Source organism: Aotus nancymaae, unplaced genomic scaffold (genome assembly GCF_030222135.1).
Source record: "Aotus nancymaae isolate 86718 unplaced genomic scaffold, 86718_ANA_hifiasm-v0.15.2.pri h1tg000089l, whole genome shotgun sequence".
Classification (NCBI taxonomy): domain Eukaryota; kingdom Metazoa; phylum Chordata; class Mammalia; order Primates; family Aotidae; genus Aotus; species Aotus nancymaae.
The window spans coordinates 5,678,121-5,699,027 of NW_026988504.1; the positions used below are offsets into that span (position 1 = coordinate 5,678,121).

Here is a 20,907-nt window from a genome sequence, read left to right on the forward strand (position 1 = left end):
GTCTTTATAAATCACCCAATCTTGGGTATTTCTTCATAGCAGTATGAACATGGACTAATATGATGTTAAAAAGCTTATATGTAGCCGGGCGTGGTGGCTCACGCCTGTAATCCCAGCACTTTGGGAGGCCAAGGTGGGTGGATCACGAGGTCAAGAGATCGAGACCATCCTCTTCAACATGGTGAAACCCCGTCTCTACTAAAAATACAAAGAATTAGCTGGGTATGCTGGTGTGTGCCTGTAATCCCAGCTACTCAGGAGGCTGAGGCAGGAGAATTGCCTGAACCCAGGAGGCGGAGGTTGCAGTGAGCCGAGATCGCACCATTGCACTCCAGCCTGGGTAACAAGAGTGAAACTCTGTCTCAAAAAAAAAAAAAAAAAAAAAAAAAAGCTTATATGTAACGATGTTTAAAAATCCTCTCACCAATAGAGGACATTTTGAGGCCGTCTGAATAAACCAGAACAACACATCTGTCAATCCCAGAACAGTCTGTTTTCTATCCTGTTCTATAAAGCAGACAGAACACTGTCTACATTTCCTAACCACAGTTGTTTAAAATATGAGAAACAGAAATTAATGGTCAAGTTTTAACAAAGCCTAAACACTCAACGGTTTGGAAAATTTAAAGCCATCTTTGAATAATGATTAGGTCAACAAAGAAATTAAAACCTATTGTAGATTACAGAGAAAATAATAGGACACAGTCACAGCTGAATTTAGAAATGAATTCAAAGCTTCAAATATTTTTATTAAGGAAAATAAGAAATAACAAGAATGTATGTTAGCTATAGTTTTAAAAATAAAGCAAGATAGCAGAAATAAGTTCTAACATCAATCTCAATACTCACAAATAATGTGAATGGATTAAAACTCTCTGTAAAAAGATGGAGACATTCAGATTCTTTTTTCTTCTTTTACTAATTAGATTTTATCGAGGCAAAATTTACCTGCAGTGAAATACACAGATCTTAAATGTAAAATTCAGTGGGTTGGTAAATGTGTGAATGCATGCTACCAGAAATCCAACAGCCTATTTACACCATCCCAGGCAGTTCACATTGAATCCCCACCTCCCCATAGGCAACCAGAGTTCTGGTTTTCATCACTGTGGATTAATTTTACCTCTTTATTTATTTATTTATTTATTTGAGACGAAGTCTTTGCTCTGTCGCCCAGGCGGGAACGCAATGGCACAATCTCAACTCACTGCAACCTCTGCCTCCTGGGTTCAAGCAATTCTCCTGCCTCAGCCTCCTAAGTAGCTGGGATTACAGGCACGCGCCACTACACCCAGCTAATTTTTGTATTTTTAGTAGAGACGGAGTTTCACCATGTTGGCCAGGCTGGTCTTGAACTCCTGACCTCAAGTGATCCATCTGCCTCGGCCTCTGAAAGTGCTGGGATTACAGATGTGAGCCACCGCACCTGGCCAGTTTTGCCTCTTCTTGAATTTAATTCTCCATGGAATTAAGTACTATGTGCCCTTTGCAATAGCATTTTCTTTTTTTCTTTCTTTCTTTTTTTTTTTTTTTTTTTTTTTGAGACTCAGTCTCTCTCTGTTGCTGGGCTGGAGTTCAGTGGCACGATCTCGGCTCACTGCAACCTCTGCCTCCTGGGTTCATGCAATTCTCTTGCCTCAGCCTCTCAAGTAGCTGAGACTACAGGCACGTGCAACCATGCCCAGCTGATTTTTTTTCGTATTTTTAGTAGAGACAAGGTCTCATCCTGTTGACCAGGATGGTCTCAATCTCCTGACCTTGTGATCCGCCAGCCTCGGCCTCCCAAAGTGCTGGGATTACAGGCGTGAGCCACCGCACATGGCCTGCAGTGGGCTTTTCTGTTCAACATAACATTTTTAAGAATGAAGCGTGCTGTTACATGTACCAGTAGTTCATTTTTAATCACTAAGTCAAATTCCATATATACAAATATCAAAATTCTTCTATCGGCCGGGCGCGGTGGCTCACGCCTGTAATCCCAGCACTTTGGGAGGCCGAGGCGGGTGGATCACGAGGTCAAGAGATCGAGACCATCCTGGTCAACATGGTGAAACCCCGTCTCTACTAATACAAAAAATTAGCTGGGCACGGTGGCACGTGCCTGTAATCCCAGCTACTCAGGAGGCTGAGGCAGGAGAATTGCCTGAACCCAGGAGGCGGAGGTTGCGGTGAGCCGAGATCGCGCCATTGCACTCCAGCCTGGGTATCAAGAGCGAAACTCCGTCTCAAAAAAAAAAAAAAAAAAAAAAATTCTTCTATCGATGAACATCTGGGTGGTTTCCAGTTTGTCTTTATTTTAAATCCAGCTTTTATTAATAAAAGCGTCCTAGCACAAGTCTCTCTGTGTGCTTTGTGGACCATTCCTTCCCATGCTTTGACTCTGTCGCCTCTTTTTATCCATCATAGCCTGGCTTCCAAATCTCTAATTCTCACAGCTCGGTCTGAGTTAGGTGCCACCCCTTGGCTCCCATCACCCTCTATGCCAACTCTGTCATCACACTTAAGATCCTGAATGTAGTTATGATAGAGTATCTGTCTTTCCAGACTACAAACTCCTGGACAGAGGCGGTCTTGTCCTTTATGACTTAAATTCTTGGTAGTGAGCCTAGAACCTAGCACATAGAGCTTCTCAAAAAAAAAAAATTCTTAAATGAACAAACAGGTAACTGCATGAATGAAGGTAGACACGCAAAACGAACACTAGCATGTTCAGAAAGCAGTAAGGAGACTGGCCTACTAGCAGAGCACAGAAAGGAGGGTAGATTACACCTCTCAAGCAGGCTCCAGTCTGCACTGAAGACCAACCCAGAAGAGGAACTCAGAGCTTTGAAGACATGCACAATTGCAAGGAGCAAGTTCAGTTTCCTTTCAGAGATGCCGAACGTTAAACTAACCTTTCCAATCCCTGAAAAGCAGCCTCAACACAATCTGCACACTTTTTTGTGCTCTGCGGCTGACTGGGGTTGGGGACTGGCAAATACCGGCCGTTGGAGCATTAAAGAGGAAGCTATTAAAGCTGCATATTTTTTCGAAAAGAAAGAGTACAAAGGAGAATTACAAGAAACCCCCTAAATTACAAGTGTGGGTTACAGTAATTGCTAAATTACAGAGCTCCAACTTTATTAGATACACACCCCCTCAGATCCTACAGTTTTTAAGGGCTGCCTTGAGCTGACAAAAGCTAGAAAGCTCTGTGGGAAGTGTGGCAGGGAGCTGAGCAGGTTAGCTAACTGCAGCCCCCTTTATGGGCAAGGCCAGGACACAGAGATGTAGGCCAGGAACAATTAAGCTTCTGTTTTCTGGTGTTAAATTACCCTGGGGGGCAACAAAGCCTGTGCTGGGTTTTGGAGGTAGGACTGGGGTGTTAGCATGTTTTGATTACATGGAGGCAGCAGTGGCCTATGGCCAATTGATTTGGAGTCCTGAGAATTTGTTCAGGGTCTTTGAAGTGATTGGGTTCAGGCAGAGAATGCCCTTCATCAGGATAGCATCTGTTATTATTCTTACCATCCCCAGCTGCAACATCTAAAGCTTCAAGAATAAGATCTCTCGGCCAGCCGGGCGCGGTGGCTCACGCCTGTAATCCCAGCACTTTGGGAGGCCGAGGCAGGTGGATCACGAGGTCAAGAGATCGAGACCATCCTGGTCAACAAAGTGAAATGCCGTCTCTACTACAAAATACAAAAATTAGCTGGGCATGGTGGCGCACACCTGTAGTCCCAGCTACTCGGGAGACTGAGGCAGGAGAATTGCTTGAACCCGGGAGGCAGAGGTTGCGGTGAACTGAGATCGTGCCATTGCACTCCAGCCTGGGTAACAAGTGAAACTTCGTCTCAAAAAAAAAAAAAAAAAAGAATAAGATCTCTCATTCTCTGAGAGTCACCACCCATCTCTGCACTGTAACAACAACCTATTTAATAACACTCACCTTTATACACCTTGTTTACGTCCTCAAAGCCCTCTGACCGTTTTAATATGGGCACACATTGCGTTTTCATACTATCCTCTTCTCTCTCAAACACTTAAGGGAAAGACCTTTTCCTACTTTCAAGACATTTGAAGTGAGTGGTGAAGTGACTTAAACTGAAGCTTCATTAACGCCCAGATTCAAGTCAACTGTGTATTAGGTTGACTCAGTCTCTCACACTAACGGCCCAATAGAAGAAGGGGCACATTCTTTTTCCAAGAGAAACATACTTACTATAGGCACTACTTATTAAAAAATATACAACATTTCAGACTAAAAAAAATTATAAGACATGCAAAGAAGCAGGGCAATGTGACCAATAATCAGGAGAAAAATTGTCAATAGAAGTAGACCCACAGATGACCAAGTGTTGGAATTATTAGACAAGGACCTAAAATAAACTAAAATAAAGATGTTAAAAGGTCTAGTGGGAAAGGTAGACAGCGTGTGTGAACAGATGGGAAATTCCAGCACCGAAATGGAAACTATAAAATAACCAAATGGAAATTCTAGAGATGAAAAGTGTAACATTGGATACAAAGAGTTTGTTTAATGGGCTTAACAGCAGATTGAACACAATAGAAGAAAAGATCAATAAAATTAAAAGGGTCTTAAAGACTAGTCAATAGAAATTATCCAAACTAAAATCCAAAGAGAAAAAAAAATTAACAAAATAAAAATTTAAAAAAGAACAGAGTGTTGAAGAACTGTAGGAAAATATCAACATACATGAAATTGGAGCCCCAGAAAGTGAAGAAAAGGAGCATGAGGCAGAATAAATATTTGAGGAGTAGCTGTTGAGAATTTTCCAAACTCTAAAGAGCTCAACCAATAGATCCAAGAAACTCAGTGAATGCACACGGTATTAGTCCATTTTCACACTGCTATAATTATCTGAGATTGTGTAATTTATAAAAATTTAATTCTTTATAAAGAATATAAAGGAGGTAATTGACCCTCAGCCCTGGCCCTGCCAACAAGGGTACGTGCCCTTCCTCTGGGAACCTTCTCTGGCGGCCCCTGTTCACCTCTTTCATGGCACTGGCTTCATCATATTATGATGCTCTGTGTAGGTGTCTGTCCTCCCCACCCAACCAGCACCCCCCAGGTTTAGAATCTTGCCTTGTTTGCCCACTCTGTTCCTCCAGGGCCCAGCATGATGCTGCCTCCATGAGTAGGTGCTCCACAACATTTTTACATAGATGCTGGGGTTCATGACCCAGGAGAGAAGTCCCAGTACACAGAGCCAGCCTTGACACTTCTTCAGTCTGAGGCAACAGGGACCCTGCCACCCCCACTCCCACCCCTACTGTGGGCAGTGAACTACAGTGGAAGCCACTGGACCACAGATCAGACAATGTTTTACATCCTGACTCAGTCCCTCACCAGCTGTGTACCCTGGCCAAGCTCCTTGACCTCTCTGTACCTCAGTTTCACCATGGTGGCACCTGCCCCATGGGACTATTGTGAACATTCAGGAAGAAGCAGCACAGGGAAACCTCACACTGAGGATGTTCTCAGAAAACTGCTACATCCCAGGAGAAGGAATGCCAGCCAGGCCAGGGCAGCAAACAGCCCAGCCTCTCCTTTGCTTTCAGCTCTGCCCTTCACCTGGCTGGCTTTTACTCCTTTTGATTCCAAGGCAGAGGGGCAAGATGAGGCCACAGCAGGACCTTTTTCTTTGTTTCAGCTTCAGGATGTTGTTGATGGTGATGATGGAGATCATGATGATGATACTGATGACTGTGGTGATAATGGTGGTGATGAGCTGATGGTGATGATAATAATTATGGCCACATTGATGGTGCTAGGTAAGGCAGTAGGTACCTTACGTTGATGGTAAGATAGTAGTGATGATGATGGTGATGGCGATGTTCATGGAGATGATGGTGATGGTGGTGATGATGGTGATAATGGTGATGGTAATGGTGGTGGTGATGATGAGGATGGTGATGATGATGATGGTAGTGGTGATCATTGTGGTGATAGTGATCATGATGGGATGATGGTGGTGATGGTGCTCACAGTAGTGATGATACTGATGATGGTGATGGTGATGATGACAGTGATGGTGATGATGACAGTGATGGTGATAATGATAGTGATGGTGACGGTGATAATGATGGTGATGGTGATGATGGTGATGGTGATAATGATGGTGATGGTGATGGTGATAATGATGGTGATGGTGATAGTGGTGGTGATGGTAATGATGGTGATGGTGATAGTGGTGGTGATGGTGATAATGATGGTGATGGTGATGGTGATAATGATGGTGATGGTGATAGTGGTGGTGATGGTGATGATGGTGATGGTGATAATGATGGTGATAATGATGGTGATGGTGATAATGATGGTGATGGTGATAGTGGTGGTGATGGTGATGATGGTGATGGTGATAATGATGGTGATAATGATGGTGATGGTGATAATGATGGTGATGGTGATAGTGGTGGTGATGGTAATGATGGTGATGGTGATAGTGGTGGTGATGGTAATGATGGGATAATGGTAGTGATGATGGTGATCATAGTAGTGATTATACTGATGATGTGATGATGATAATAATAATGGTAATGATGGAGATGGTGATGATGGTGGTGGTGGTGATGATAGTGAGTGTGATGACAGTGATGGTGATAATGATGGTGATGGTGATGGTAGTAATGGGATGATGGTAGTGATGGTGATGATGGTAATAATAGTGATGATGGTGATGGTGATGACGGTGGTGGTGGTGATGGTGATGGTGATGACGGTGGTGGTGGTGAGATGATAATGGTGATAGTGATTATAGTGACGACGATCAAGGTGGTGGTGACGTCAGTGGTGATAATGATGGCTCACGTGTATGGAACACTCATTATTGGCTAGACACTATTGTAAGTGCTTCACATGAACCAACTCATTTAATCACAACAATCCTGTGAATTGGGTACTGTCATTACCATTTTATGACTGGGGAAACTGAGGCACAGACCCAGGTTAAATTGCCCATCTGATGTCACCCAGCTGGTAAGTGGAAGGACCAGGATTCAAAACCAGCTCCAGAGAAAACTGCCCTTTGATGACCTTTGCAAATAAGCACAGTCTAAGAGCTTACAAAAAAGAATATGATGGGGAGAGGAGGATGTGCATTATCTAAAAGGAATCAGCCTTTAGGAAAGGACGCGAAGATAAGAAAAATCCAGAGATCCTGGAACTGAAACTTCCTCCCCTGCTGATGCCGCCTGGGAGGGTTGGCTCACTGAGGGCTTCACTGCAGGCAGTTTGCAGATGGACGGGGGTTTGTTCCTCCCCCTTTAACCATTTTGATGTATGTAGATGGATACCCCTGGTGCCCATTCCTGAGTGTTGCAATGCTGATTTTGTAATTCTGCTGGCATCCACAGAGGGGTCACCTCACAGCTGGGCGCCGTGCAGTGGCAGCGGCAGCACCTCTCCACCCTTGCCCAAGAGTGCAACGAATCTCAACACCTCCCCACTCAGGGAGAAACCCACAAACACAAGGCACAGCCTGGTGGGCTGTTCGGACCCCGTGCCTTTCCCCGCATTATGTGCTGTGAAGGAGTGTGCGTTTATCGGAATCCTCACATGTGCACATGTAAACACACTCATGCACACACACACCTCACTCTGAGACCCCACGTGTCCCAGCACGACGCGTTGCCAGGTGGCTGTGCTTCAGCCCTGGCTGCCTTCCAGAGAAGGTGGGGGCACAGGAAGGGTTGCCCCCAAGCAGCACCTGAACATCAAGCTCCCGGAGGAGGAGGAAGGCTGGAGCCCAGGTCACCTCCACCGCTCTGTGCTGCGTGACTTTGAACCTCCTTGACCTCTCTGTCCTCCTCTGTGAAGTGGAGCAGCAGCCCCTGATGTGCCCTCTTCAGAGGCAAAACAAGGATGAGAACCTGTGCCAAGCAAATCTCAGGGTTCGTTGTTATAGGACAGGGTCTTTCTGTCCCCAGACCCCACCCTGCCCCACTCCCAGGCTGCTGTGTAGGGGCTGACGGTCCAGGCAAGTCTCCAAGGAACAGGAGCAGGGAAGGGCAAGGGAGGGGGGCTGGATGAGGAGAGGGGCTTCCTGCAGGATTCCTCAACTCACCTGCAGGGCAAAATGTAACTATTATTATTATATGACTGCAATGTCCATCTTTTGAGCACTTTTCCCAGGTAGACTCGACAGGGTCAGCCTGTTGCCCAGGCTGAGTACAGTGGTGTGATCACAGCTCACTGCAGCCTCAAACTCCTGGGCTCAAGCCATCCTCCTGCCTCAGTCTTCTGAGTAGCTGGGACCACAGGTGCGAGCCACCATGCCTAGTGATTCTCCTTGCAGGAGAATCAGAACAGAAATTCAATTTCCTCCTTCCAGGGACAGGGTGAGGGGTGTATGTGGAGGGTGTGCCTTAGACCCTTAGATACAGAGTAAAGGTCCAGAGGTCCTGCTGAGCCCCTGAAATGGGTCATCCCTTGGGTTGAATTGAGGGCTCCACTAACCTGACTGAGACTGGGTCCACACCCACCAGCTCATCTTGTGGGAGAGACTGCGGCTGGCTCCTCCGTGTGGCTGTTTCCTGCAGAGGACTTACATTTCCTTCTGGTCCCGGGTTCTGATGAAGTTATTAATCAGGGATCTGGAGGAGGCCGTGGCAGTGCTCTACGTGCCAGGACTGGTTGATCAGTCCGAGGCCGCCACCCCTGGTGCCCGAAGAGGGGGCGGCAAGTGTCATGGGGAGCGTGCACAGCTCCCAGGCACCGCTCTGCGCAGCAAACAGTCTCTGAGTAATTAGTTTTTAAATAAGGCAGATGGTTCAAGAACCACTCACTCTGGGCTCTTTAATTATTTATACCCCCTTTTTATTCTGATTATTTGTAGCTGTCCTCTTTGAAAGGGAAGGAAGATGTTTTCTCTGATGGGCTCTCATCATTGATTCAGCTGCAACTTCTCCGAATCCCAGTGGAATCTGAGGCTTGCCCAGAAGTGGCTGTGGGCACCGTGGAGCAGGGCCCTGGACAGGACCCATGGAGAGCTGACTGGGGGTGCCGAGGACTTTCTGTATCACGTGTCTGTGGGAACCACCTCACCCTGCTAAAACCAGACGATGCTGCAGTGCCCTCCTGGGAGCACAGGGCAGAGGGTGCAGCGGTGAGAGGACTGGCGAACCACAAACCCGGGCTCCAGAGCCGCTCAGCTGGACCTGGAGAGGGAGCTGGCACCAGGGAGCTGGCACGGCCCTCCTTTCAGGGCTGTCGGGGGAGCTAATGTGAAAGTAGTGTTTTAAAATGGGAGAGAGTTGACCAGGCACGGTGGATCATGCCTGTAATCCCAGCACTTTGGGAGGCCGAGGTGGGCAGATCGCTTGAGGCCAGGAGTTCAAGACCAGCCTGGCCAACATGGCAAAACCCCATCTCTACTAAAAGTACAATTAGCTGGGCGTGGTGGCGGGCGCCTGTAATCCCAGCTACTTGGGAGGCTGAGGCCGGAGAATCGCTTGAACCTGGGAGACAGAGATTGCAGTGAGCCCAGATGGCGCCACTGCACTCCAGCGTGGGAAACAAAACAAGACTCTGCCTCAAAACAATAAAATAAAATGGGAGAGCGGACATGCACATCTAAGCAGAGGCACCGAGCACAGCCCCCGCCCAGTGGGCTCACTGGGTTCCCATCTGGCCTTCTCCAGGGCGCATCCAGGTGGAGCTGGGTGAAGCCCACCCACCAGCATCCTCCCTGGGCCCCTGAGCTCCAGGGCATGCAGGGTCTTCTACAAGGCTGGGTCCGGAAAAGCCCAAAGCCTGCTTGTTGATTTTAATTTCTTTCCTGGCTTCAAACCTTGTGGCCTGGAGCAGGGGAGGAAGCAGGGACACCAGGTCTCCACAGCCCCCATGAGATTCCCCACTTTCCATGCAGGAGCTCAGAGCCAGTGTGAGAACAGGGCCTGTTCTCCTGGCCTTCCTGCTCTCCCTGGGTCCCTCCGTGGGGTTCAAGCGATTCTTCTGCCTCAGCATCCTGAGTAGCTGGGATTACAGGCATGCGCCACCACGCCCAGCTAATTTTGTATTTTCAGTCGAGATGGGGTTTCCTCCATGTTGGTCAGGCTGGTCTTGAACTGCCGACCTCAGGTGATCCACCTGCCTCGGTCTCCCAAAGTGCTGGGATTACAGGCATGAGCCACTGTGCCCGGGCTGAACCTTACTTCTTAAGCTCACCTGCATAGAAAAGCTCACTCAGCCAAGGCTCTGAGTTCTAATCTACTTGTAGCCAACTTCTCTTGGAATGAGTTAGGTTGGCATAAAATAACTATCAAATACTGACCAGTCCAGAGTTCAATCTAATATCCATTTCCAAAAGAAAAACTTATTTTCAGCAAGGCACAGTGGCTCACACCTATAATCCCAACACTTTGGGAGGCCAAGGCAGGAGGATCATCCGAGCCCAGGAGTTTGAGATCAGCCTGGGCAACAGAGTGAGATCCCATCTTCACAAAAAAATCAAAAAGTTAGCCAGCTGTGGTGGTGCACGCCTGTGGTCCCAGCTACTCGGGAGGATCGTTTGAGCCTGGGAGGCAGAGGCTGCAGTGAGCTGTGATCGTGCCACTGCACTCCAGCCTGGGTTACAGAGCAAGACCTCGTCTCAAAAAATAAAACAAAAACTTACTTTCAAGGATACACTAATTAGAAGCAGCTCACAGCGCCCCCTGGGGACGCCCTTCAGACCTCCTCCTTTAATGAAAGCGTCCTGATTTGTCAATCGCTTTTCAGTCATCTCTGCCAATCAGTGCTTCTCAAGCCTTGGGAACCCTTACCCCACGTAGATTAAACAATCCCCCAGCAATTGCCCTGGTGCTGTCCTCACTCCTCCCAGTGCTCTGGAATTATCAGTTCTCAGGGAGTTCATTCGTTTTAAATCTTGGGAGTCTGAGTTCAAGATCTAACCTGTCCTGACCTTTTCCTGCCCAAGCCTCTTGTTCACCTGCAGCTGACCCCAACCTGTCCCAACGCCCAAAGAACTGCACTCCGGGGGCAGAAGAAACATTCTTACTCGGGAGCCTTCCGCGTTTCTGCATTTGAAACATTTATTTCAGGAAATACATTTTCAACATTTTGTAGTTTATACAAAAAGAGACAAATTTCTCGGGAGGCACGTAGCAAAAGGCCGTTGAGGATCAGAGCCTGATGAAACCAACAATTTTCAAAGTCTGGTTACAGAGAAGGAAAGTGAAGCATCTCAAGGCTGGGATGCTGCTGCCCACCCCCAACCCCACCCTGCCACCAAGTGACACTGAGGCTGGCAGGGCCACATGGCCTGGTGCCACTCATTCCTTCAAAATCTTGGTTTTGGCAAAAACATGGCAAGTTGGTAGGTAAACTGTCCCGCCAATGAGGGTGGTGGGGGGGTCCTTCCTCTCTTGGATGGGGAGGGAGTCAGACACCCAATGCCCCAACTTCCATGCACGCTCACACTCCTTCCCACTGCCCTGCTTCTGGCAGCAAGCAGCCAGCCTGGGACCTGCAGATGCACCCAGTGACAGGCGCACCCATGTGGAATCTCCCCAGGAGTGAGACAGGGAACAGGAAGCAGGAAGGGACTTTGGTCTGCTGTGCACCACAAAGGTAGCCCCCACGGGTCCCCTCCTGGGGACGGAGGGTGAGGGGCCAGGCCATGCTGCCATGAACCTCGCTCTCCAGCTCACTGTGGACTGTGCACCCATGATGCTGTCTCTCCTTCCTAGGGGGTCATTACCGTGGGCTCTAGTCGGAGGGGCCCAGGCCCAGGTAGGACAACAAGAGTCAGGCTCGCCGGGCCTCCAACCTACCCAGGTCCCAGAGTCAGCAACACCTGGGCCAGGAGGGGTGAGTGGCGGGGGTGGCTGGCTGGGCACTAATGTAACCACAGCCCAGTCTTGGGCCAAACCAGATACTGTATGGACGGACGGACACACACACATGGACACACACACACTTCCCTGGTCACTTGGGTGGCGCAGGCACTGGGCAGCTCAGGCCACTATGACCACCCGAAGCCACAGCCCACACGTGCCCCCGCCAACCTTCCTTCTGGCACCTTCCATGGCTCCCTCCCTCAGCTCCTCCACCAGACTCACTCGCTTGGACCTTTTCAAAAATGGGTGGCGAGGGGGTGGGGGTCGTCTTTCCTTCCTTTTGATCCTCAATCAGATCCCAGCACATCAGCAGCACCTGCAGCCCTATGGGAGGGGTGGTGCGGTGGGGGGGCGGGGAGATGAAGACGCCTCCCTCATTCCAGCCTGTCCCCGCATCTGGCCGAGCAGCCTGTGGACGGCTGAGATAAAGGCACTTTCTGCTCCAGGACGGGTTTGGGGCGGGCGGCTGCCAGGGGGCCTCGAGTGGCTGAGCCGTCAGTGGTGTGGAACCCTGGAATTTTCTACCCTTAGGAGTAGGGCAAGGGTGGGGGCTGAGTGACGGCCACGCCACATGGCAGGCAGGGGGTCCAGGTGCCCCTGATTGGCTCCATCCTCCCCCAGGCCCTGACTCATTCCAGGGGCCAGGGCAGATGGGGATGTAGCCCACCGGACCCCTCTGCATATTCGAAGCCTGGCCCCCACCCAAGGCCCCCGGCACTGAGAAACACACCCAGACGGATGATCAGCACATGGAAGCTACTCTTCTGAGCCCTCGGGGAGCCAGGCCTGGGGACGGAGGGTGGACCTCCCCCAGACCTTGGGGAGGCCACGGGCTCATCACTGACTCACTCGAAGGAAGGCCCCTTCCCTTGTTTCCTGGCAGCGTGTCGAAGGGACGGGGAACGATGACAAATGGAGAAAATCATATAAAATAAAATGGGGCAGTGGGAGGGCCTGGGGGGGACGGAGAAGACTTGGGGGCAGGGTCCCGGGGGCGGGCAGGGTGGCATCTACATCTCCGGGCCTTCTGGCTCCTTCTCCTCCACGCCATTGGCCATGGTGCTGCTGCCCTCGTTGAGGCGCTTCACGCGGTAGGCTTCGAAGTGGATACTGCTGGTGATGTCCTTGATGTTCTGCATGTGCGTCCTGGGGGGGCGGGCGGGTCAGTGAGGTGGGGACGGCGGGGCGGGGGCGGCTGAGCAGGAGTCCCCATGGGGTCCCCCAGGCCCACTATGTTGGACCAGATCTGGGACAAGGTTGGGGAAAGGGTCAGTGCCCTGGTAAGCCCAGACTCGCTAGGAACACACACACGCCAGTGCATGTGACTCCCTCTGGGTCCACCCTAAGGCTGGTCCAGGACCTGCCCAGGGACAGAGAGCTGGGTGCTGGGTGCACAGACTCAGAGGGGCAGGCCTAGAGTGTCCTTGCTCCAGCCGTGTCCAGGGTGCTGGCAGGGAGGAGGCAGTGGCTGACTGCTGGCCTCCAGGGCTATGGCCTGGGGTGAAGGGCTGGACTGCCCTTGTCCCCAGGAAAAAAAAGTCCTGGGCTCAGATTTTCATTCCTTTGCAGCTCAGGAGGAATGATCTGGAGGGAGGCTGGAAAGCCCAGTCTCTACACAATGGCTCCCGGAATCCCCCCGCCCCTTCCCCTGCCAACCTGGGGGCCCTCCTCTTAACAACAGTCCCATCATCCATGGCACCTGCTTGCTGAGGAAGAAGCTAGGAACCCCTGACACCCCAGTAGGAGGCCCCTACCCTCTCCATTCACCTACCCAGGCCAGGGCCCACACTCCAGGGACCGCCCACTGGTACCCTCTCTAATGGGGCTTCCTCCCCTTGCCCGGACTCAAGGGAACCAAGGAGAAGCCTCAGCCAGGTCAAGGGGTAGGGGTCAGAGGCCACTGGGATCAGAGCTGGGGACGTCCCTGCTGCTGGCAGGGCCTGCACTGGGCTCTTGGTGCCCACTGGGCAGCTCTAATGGGCCAGGCCACAGTGGATCCAAGCTCAGTCCTCCCATCCAGGTGGCTTCGTAGGGGTTAAAAAGGATCTTCACTGCTGGCTTCATTTCCTGGTGGGTTTTCTTTTTAGAAGATGGGCTTCCAAGGTCTTCCCAAGGGCAGGGCAGGCAGGTGGCAGGGTGCGCCCACTCCGTGCAGGGCCTCAGCCCCACACCCACTGCCCCCACCTGCTGTAGGGCCCTCTCAGGGGCAAAGCCGTCAGCCCCACCCGAGCACCTTGTCTCTCACCTGATGAGAAGGTCCCGCAGGTAGGCAAACTCACAGTGTGTGGTGTTTTCAACTAGGAGAAGAGACAGGAGGGGCTTTAATGTCCCGGTGGAGAAGCTCTGCCTGGACCCCACCTCTCTCCTCCTGCCCAGGAACGCTGATGCTGAGAGCAGAGACTGAGGACAGCCCCGTGGGCAGGAGGGCAGGGGAGCCACCTGCTCTGCAGCTGAGTGTGGGACACCTGGCACTGCTCTCAGTCCGGGGGATACTGGGGTGACCGGTATCAGCTCCTGCTCTCCAGAAAGCTCCGGGCTAATGGGAGATGGCACAGTGACCAGGCCAAACACGCGCATGGGAGAAAGCCACAGCGCAGAAGCCAGGGCACCACTGGGTGGCTGGGGAGAGCAGGACTTCTCAGCAGAGACCTGGAGACAGGCAGGGGGCTGGGCTGCTGGAGATGGGATGAGACAGGAATGAGAGCTGGGATTTTTAAAGAAAACCCATGGCCCACGGGGTGTTACCCCACCCGGCCCCATCCACCTTGTTTAGCACTGCTGATTCTTGAGCTTGTGAATGGTCATCCACAGTAGGTGGCCTGTGTGTGAACACATGTGTCCTGTGTGTGTGTGCTCTGAGCACAGGCAGGGACACATGCACTTCATACAACATGCATAAGAAACAGAGAGAGAGAGAGAGAGAGAGAGAGAGAGAGAGAGAGAGAATGGGGCATAGGGAACACAAGAACTGTGTTTTGTCTGAGTTCCACAGCCATAAGGCTGGAGGGGGATTCAGAATCCACACACTGGGCTCCAGGCTGCCCCATCAGGGAGCCATGTGGATTTTCCCCAAGTTAAAAATATCTGGTTTTAGGCTGGGCATGGTTGCTCACACCTATAATCCCAGCACTTTGGGAGGCCGAGGCGGGTTAATCATGAGGTCAGGCGTTCAAGACCAGCCTGGCCAAGATGGTGAAATCCTGTCTCTACTGAAAGTACAAAAAAATTAGCTGGGCACGGTGGCAGGCACCTGTAATCCCAGCTACTCGGGAGGCTGAGGCAGAAGAATCGCTTGAAAAGGGGAGGGGGTGGAGGCTGCAGTGAGCTGAGATGGTGCCACTGCACTCCAGTCTGGGCAGCAGAGTGAGACTCCGCCTCAAATAAAGAAATATATATATACACACACACACACACATACACACACACATGTGTATATATATGTATATGTATATATGTGCATGTATATGTATATATGTGCATATATATGTATATGTATATGTGTGTATATGTATGTGTGTATATATATGTATATGTATATATGTGTGTATATATGTATATGTATATATGTTGTGTATATATGTGTGTATATGTGTATATGTGTGTGCATATGTATATGTGTGTGCATATGTAATGTGTGTGCATATGTATGTGTGTGTATATATGTATATGTGTGTATATATGTATATGTGTATGTATATATGTGTATATATGTATATGTATGTGTATATATGTATATATGTATATATATGATATGTATATATGTGCATATATATGTATATGTGTGTATATGTATATGTATATATGTGTGTATATGTATATGTATCTATGTGTGTGTATATATGTATATGTGAGTATATATGTATATATGTATATGTATGTGTGTATATATATGTATATGTATATATGTGTGTATATATGTATATATATGTGTGTATATGTGTGTATATATGTATATGTGTGTGCATATGTATGTGTGTGTATATATGTATATGTGTGTATATATGTATATGTGTGTATATATGTGTATGTATATGTGTATGTATATATGTGTATATATGTATATGTATAATGTGTATATATGTATATGTGTATGTATATATGTATATATATGTATATGTGTGTGTATATATGTATATGTGTGTGTATATGTATATGTATATATGTGTGTGTATATATGTATATGTGAGTATATATGTATATATGTATAGGTATGTGTGTATATATATGTGTATGTACATATGTATGTATATGTATATATGTGTGTATATATACACTATGGTTTTTACTTGGCAGGCCAGCAGGCAGGGCTGGGGCCTCCACAGTGCCCCCTCCGCCCTCAAGTGCTCTCGGTTCTATGCCAGTTGCCTTTGCCTGGGCCCTGCCCTCCCGCCATGGCCTGCGCAGGGCAGCGTCCACATGAGGACCTCCTGCAGATGGACAAGCAGCACTCGCATCTAACTCTGAGGGCAGTGAGAGCCGGCAGGAAGAATGGAGCTCTCAAGTTGGAGTTGGAGTGTGTGATCGCTGCTCCCTGGATTGGGCGAGTTACTCTCATTCCCTCAGTTTCCTCATCCATAAAATGGGGATAATAACATCACCTACTTCTCAGGGACATAAGATTAAATGAGTTCATGGCGTGATTAATTACACCCCACGCTTCTATTGACAATACTTGGGGTGGTTTCTAAGGATGGGAAAGATGCCCTTCACCAAGTGGGAGACAAGAACCCAGGGCCCTTACTAGCCCGGTGTCAGGTCAGCTGTGAACTCAGGCGGCCCCGATATAAAAACCCGTCTGTGTTGAAGGCGTTTCCAGGATCCTCATATAAGGCTGCTGAAATGTGGGCCCCACCACCTCACAACTGTCCTGACAGGTTCCAGACTGTTCCTCAACTGGAGCCAGTGGCGCTCCACAAGGCACAGGTCAGAGAGCTGCAGGAACCCCAGCCTCATGCATTTCCAGACAGTTTCAGGCACCGACCGCCTGCAATACTCAACGTTGGCCACCAGGGTGCAGCAGAAGCATGCCCATAGCAAAGCCGTCGGCGCCTCCCAGGCCCATGTACTCCAGGCTCTCCTAACCCTGCCTTTCATAAAAAGGCTCCTAAACAGCAAGAATTCTTTGGGCAGACGGGAAGAGAGGAAATGCAGGCAGAGGGGCCAAGGGGACACAAGCCAGCTTGACACCACAGGTGGATACTGGTAAACACCAAGCTGCACCCAGCTGCGCAGCTCCCACAGGGTGGGCCTGGCAGGGATGGCAGCAGGGGAGGAGGGCAGACGGGGAATGGCCCGTGTGCCTCTCCACGCCCGCCTCCAGGCACGAACGCCCATCTCGAGGGAGTCTGGTGCAGGGCTGGAGCTGTGCATTCTAGAGCCGCCTCCCGTTCTAGGTCCCTTGGAAAGTTTTCTGCTCACTGCACCTCCTGCACATCTCCTCTGCAAGGAGGGTTGGTGCGGGGAGCTCCAGGCATAAATGAGATGACCCATGTCAAGTGAACGGCGCAGGAGCATTTGACGCCTCCTGGTAACTGTCATTATGACCATTTTCTTAGAGCAACGGCTTCCTGAAAAGCTCTAGTGGCCTTTGGGACAGTCTCTCAACTCACTACAATCTTGGCACACTGCACCCACTTTGTGGATGATGAAAACTGAGGCCCTGGAACACTAAGAGACTTCTGCTTCCTGCTCTACTGGGCCTTTTAGCCATGTGCTCTCCCATAACAAAATGGCTTTTCCTGCTGTTTCCCTCTGCACCTTCCCCTCTTCCATTCGAATGAGAAAGGAAGGGACAGAGAGAGGAAGAGGAAGGAAACGTTCAGGCCCATCCCTCCTGGGGTGCCACTGCCAGGAGTGGGTTGAACTGTGGCCTCCCAGGGGCTCCCATCCATTCAAAGATATGGTCAAGGTCCAGGCTCTGGTACCCATGACTGTGACCTTACTTGGAAACAGTCTTTCTTTAAAGATTAATTAAGGATCTCCAGATGGGATCATCCACTTAAGAGAGGCCCTAAGCCCAAAGACAGGCATCCTTAGAACAAGGAGGAAAGAGGCCAGGCGCGGTGGCTCACGCCTGTAATCCCAGCACTTTGGGAGGCCGAGGCGGGTGCGTGACCTGAGGTCAGGAGTTTGAGACCAGCCTGACCAACATGGCGAAACCCCGTCCCTACTAAAAAGGCAAAAATTAGTCAGGTGTGGTGGTGCATGCCTGTAATCTCAGCTACTCGGGAGGCTGAGGTAGGAGAATCACTTGAACTGGGAGGTGGAGTTTGCAGTGAGCCAAGATCACGCCACTGCACTCCAGGCTTGGGTGACATAGCAAGAACCCATCTCAAAAAAAAAAAAAAAAAAGGACGGAGGGAGGGAGGGGACAGATACACAGAGAAAAAGGCCCTGTGACAATGGGGCAGAGATTAGAGCGTGTGATGCCTTTACAAGACGAGGACTGCGTGGCGCCACCAGGAGGAGGAAGGCACGGAAGAGGCTGGTCCTCAGGCCTTCTGGCCTCTAGAACCGTGAGAATACGTTTGTGTTGTTTTAATACCTCTAGTTTGCATGCTAGTTGGTTACAACAGCCACATTCTGGAAACTTCAGCAGGGCAAAGGTCTGAGGGTCCATCTGGCTCACAGAGCCAGAGCCCACACCTTTTCTAGGCCCAGAAAAGTTGGTGATTTGTCTGGGGCCACACAGGTGCCTGTGAAACAGCCTGCACCAGGACCTAGAACTTGGGGGCCCCCATCCTAGCTCCCCGGAATCTTTCCCTGCCCCGGGGGAGATCCGGAGTGGAGGCACCTGCACAAGCCACTCGCCTGCTCCCTGTCCTATGGGTTGGGTGGGGACAAGGAGACCCCTACCCCGGGGGAGGCAATGTAGTGGCTCAGGTGCGGCCCATGGGCTCTGGGCCAACAGAAGAGACTGTCTTCCCACCTGTCCGGGGCCCCGGTGCCCGCCGCGAGTACCTTCGATGGTGCCCCACTTGGTCTTCCTCCCGAGGATCCGCTTGCCATTGACCTGGTACTCGTGGTCACTGCCCACCACAGCGAACGGAATCATCTCCTAGGGAACAGGTGGACGGTGCTGGTTACATACGTGCGGGAAGGCCATTCCCTCCCCTGGGCCCCTGGGAGGAGCTGCCCTGAGACTAGGGTCCCCCAAACACGAGAGCCTCAGCCTGAGAGCAGCGGGTATGCACACCTGGGCTCATGTCCTCTGGCTCGAGGATATATCTCATGGCTGAAGGTCCCCCAAACCCCCACCCACCACCCCTTTCAGCAGAACTGGGAGTCTCCCAGGAACAACCTCCTGGTGGATCCACTCACCCGGAACTTCTCGTTCACCAGCCGGTCCTCTGAGTCCTCATCAAATTCCTTCTGGGGGTACACGTCGATGCCGTTGGACAGCAGGTCTGCAGTGATCTGGGAGGAGGAGGGAGGGAGATGGGCACATCCCTGAGGCAAGCTCCGCCCACCCACCAGTGTTCGCCACTGCATGGCCTCCACACTGTGAGCTGCCCCAGGCTCAGGGTCAAGGGCAGACTCTCGGGGGCTGTGACCCCAGTCACCTCCAATTCTTGTGCCTCCTTGGGGGAGGAGGGGCAGCTGCAGGTGCACCTGCTGCCCTGAGCGACGGTGCAGCTCCCCTGGGGCTTTGGGTCATCGTCCTGAGTACCTCCTGCCCCTCTTCTCCTGCTCATCACACCAAGAGAGTACTCAGGGTTGCTGAGACCTCCCCTCCTGAAACCCTTCCTAAAAAACCCTCATCCCAGCCCCCAATTCCAGCAGGGGCCCCTCCTACAGCCCAGCCAGCCCTTGCCTGCAGTAGCCTCTCAGCTCCCCGCCAGCAGCCCGACACGGGTATGTGCAGTGGAAACACCCCGGTGAACAGCCGCCTGCCTGCCCAGGCAGACCAAAGCCCACATGCGGCTTCCGGCAGACACACCCACTTTGTGTGCACTGTCCTTCCTGGTGCATGCTGGGAAAGTCCCTGGTGTCTGGCCCCAGGCTGGAGAAGATTAGAGGCCCCACCCACACCCACTGAGCAGATGCTGTGCCGGAGCCCAGGCACCTTGCTTTCATTTTTAAAGGTTCCCCAGGTGGCTCCGATGTGCTACGCTGTCAGGAGGCAGAGGTCCAGGGCACCCCTCTTGCCTGGATGCCCCTCCCACCCCACAGCAGGAGCCTCGGACCCTGATGGAAAAGGAAGCAGCAGAGACCATCCCTCTTGCAACTTCCTTTTTTTTTTTTTGAGATGGAGTCTCACTCTGTGGCCCAGACTGGAGTGCAGTGGTGTGATCTCAGCTCACTGCAGCCTCTGCCTCCTGGGTTCAAGTGATTCTCCTACCTCAGCCTCCCAAGTAGCTAGGATTACAAGGGTGCGCCACCATGCCCAGCTAATATTTTTGTATTTTTAGTAGAGACAGGGTTTTACCATGTTGGCCAGATTGACCCCTGACCTCAAATGATCTGCCTGCCTCGGCCTCCCAAAGTGCTGGGATTACAGGGGTGAGCCACTGCACCCAGCTCAACTTCTCTTCCATCTCATAAACACCAGGCAAGGCCGGGTGAGGTGATTCATGCCTGCAATCCCAGCACTTTGGGAGGCTGAAGCAGGAGGATCTCTTGAGCCCAAGGGTTAGAGCCCAGCCTGGGCAACATGGCAAAACCTCGTCTCTACTACAAACACAAAAATTAGCCAGGCATGGTGGCGTGCACCCGTAATCCCAGCTACCCAGGGGACTGAGCCTGGGAGGTGGAGGCTGCATGAGCCATGACTGTGCCACTGCACTGCAACCTGGACAACCGAGCAAGACCCTTTCTCGAAAACAACAGCAACAACAAACGAACAAAAACCAAAAAGGCAAAAAACAAGGCGGGCCACGTCTCACGGCCTCACTCCCTGGAAGAGAGATACACCGTCTGCCTGACCCAGGCCTTCTCCAAAACCCCCCTCAGAGACTCTGCTGGAGAACGGGCCCTCCCATGAAGCTGCTTTTGAGACATGGGGGAGTTAGAGAGGCAACTCAGGCCAGGGACCACCAGGCCAACCACCCGCTGGGAAGAGTG

General features: G+C 51.0%; 1 protein-coding gene and 1 pseudogene across 5 annotated transcripts in view; both read right to left on the reverse strand.

Annotated features, from left to right (window-relative positions):
• Nucleotides 1-11,012: 11,012 nt before the first annotated feature.
• Nucleotides 11,013-12,854, reverse strand: LOC110568285 (uncharacterized; annotated as a pseudogene).
• SEPTIN9 (septin 9) overlaps nucleotides 11,013-20,907 on the reverse strand; it is a 216,237-nt gene continuing 206,342 nt past the window's right edge. For all 5 annotated transcript variants that reach the window (XM_021670915.2, XM_021670918.2, XM_021670916.2 and 2 more), the window contains 4 exons: nucleotides 19,165-19,260; nucleotides 18,805-18,901; nucleotides 14,090-14,141; nucleotides 11,013-12,990 (listed from right to left, as the gene is read on the reverse strand). In XM_021670915.2, the coding sequence (XP_021526590.2) occupies nucleotides 12,855-12,990; nucleotides 14,090-14,141; nucleotides 18,805-18,901; nucleotides 19,165-19,260 (381 nt within the window). In that variant the 3' untranslated portion in view covers nucleotides 11,013-12,854. The remainder of the gene's footprint in view (nucleotides 12,991-14,089; nucleotides 14,142-18,804; nucleotides 18,902-19,164; nucleotides 19,261-20,907) is intronic.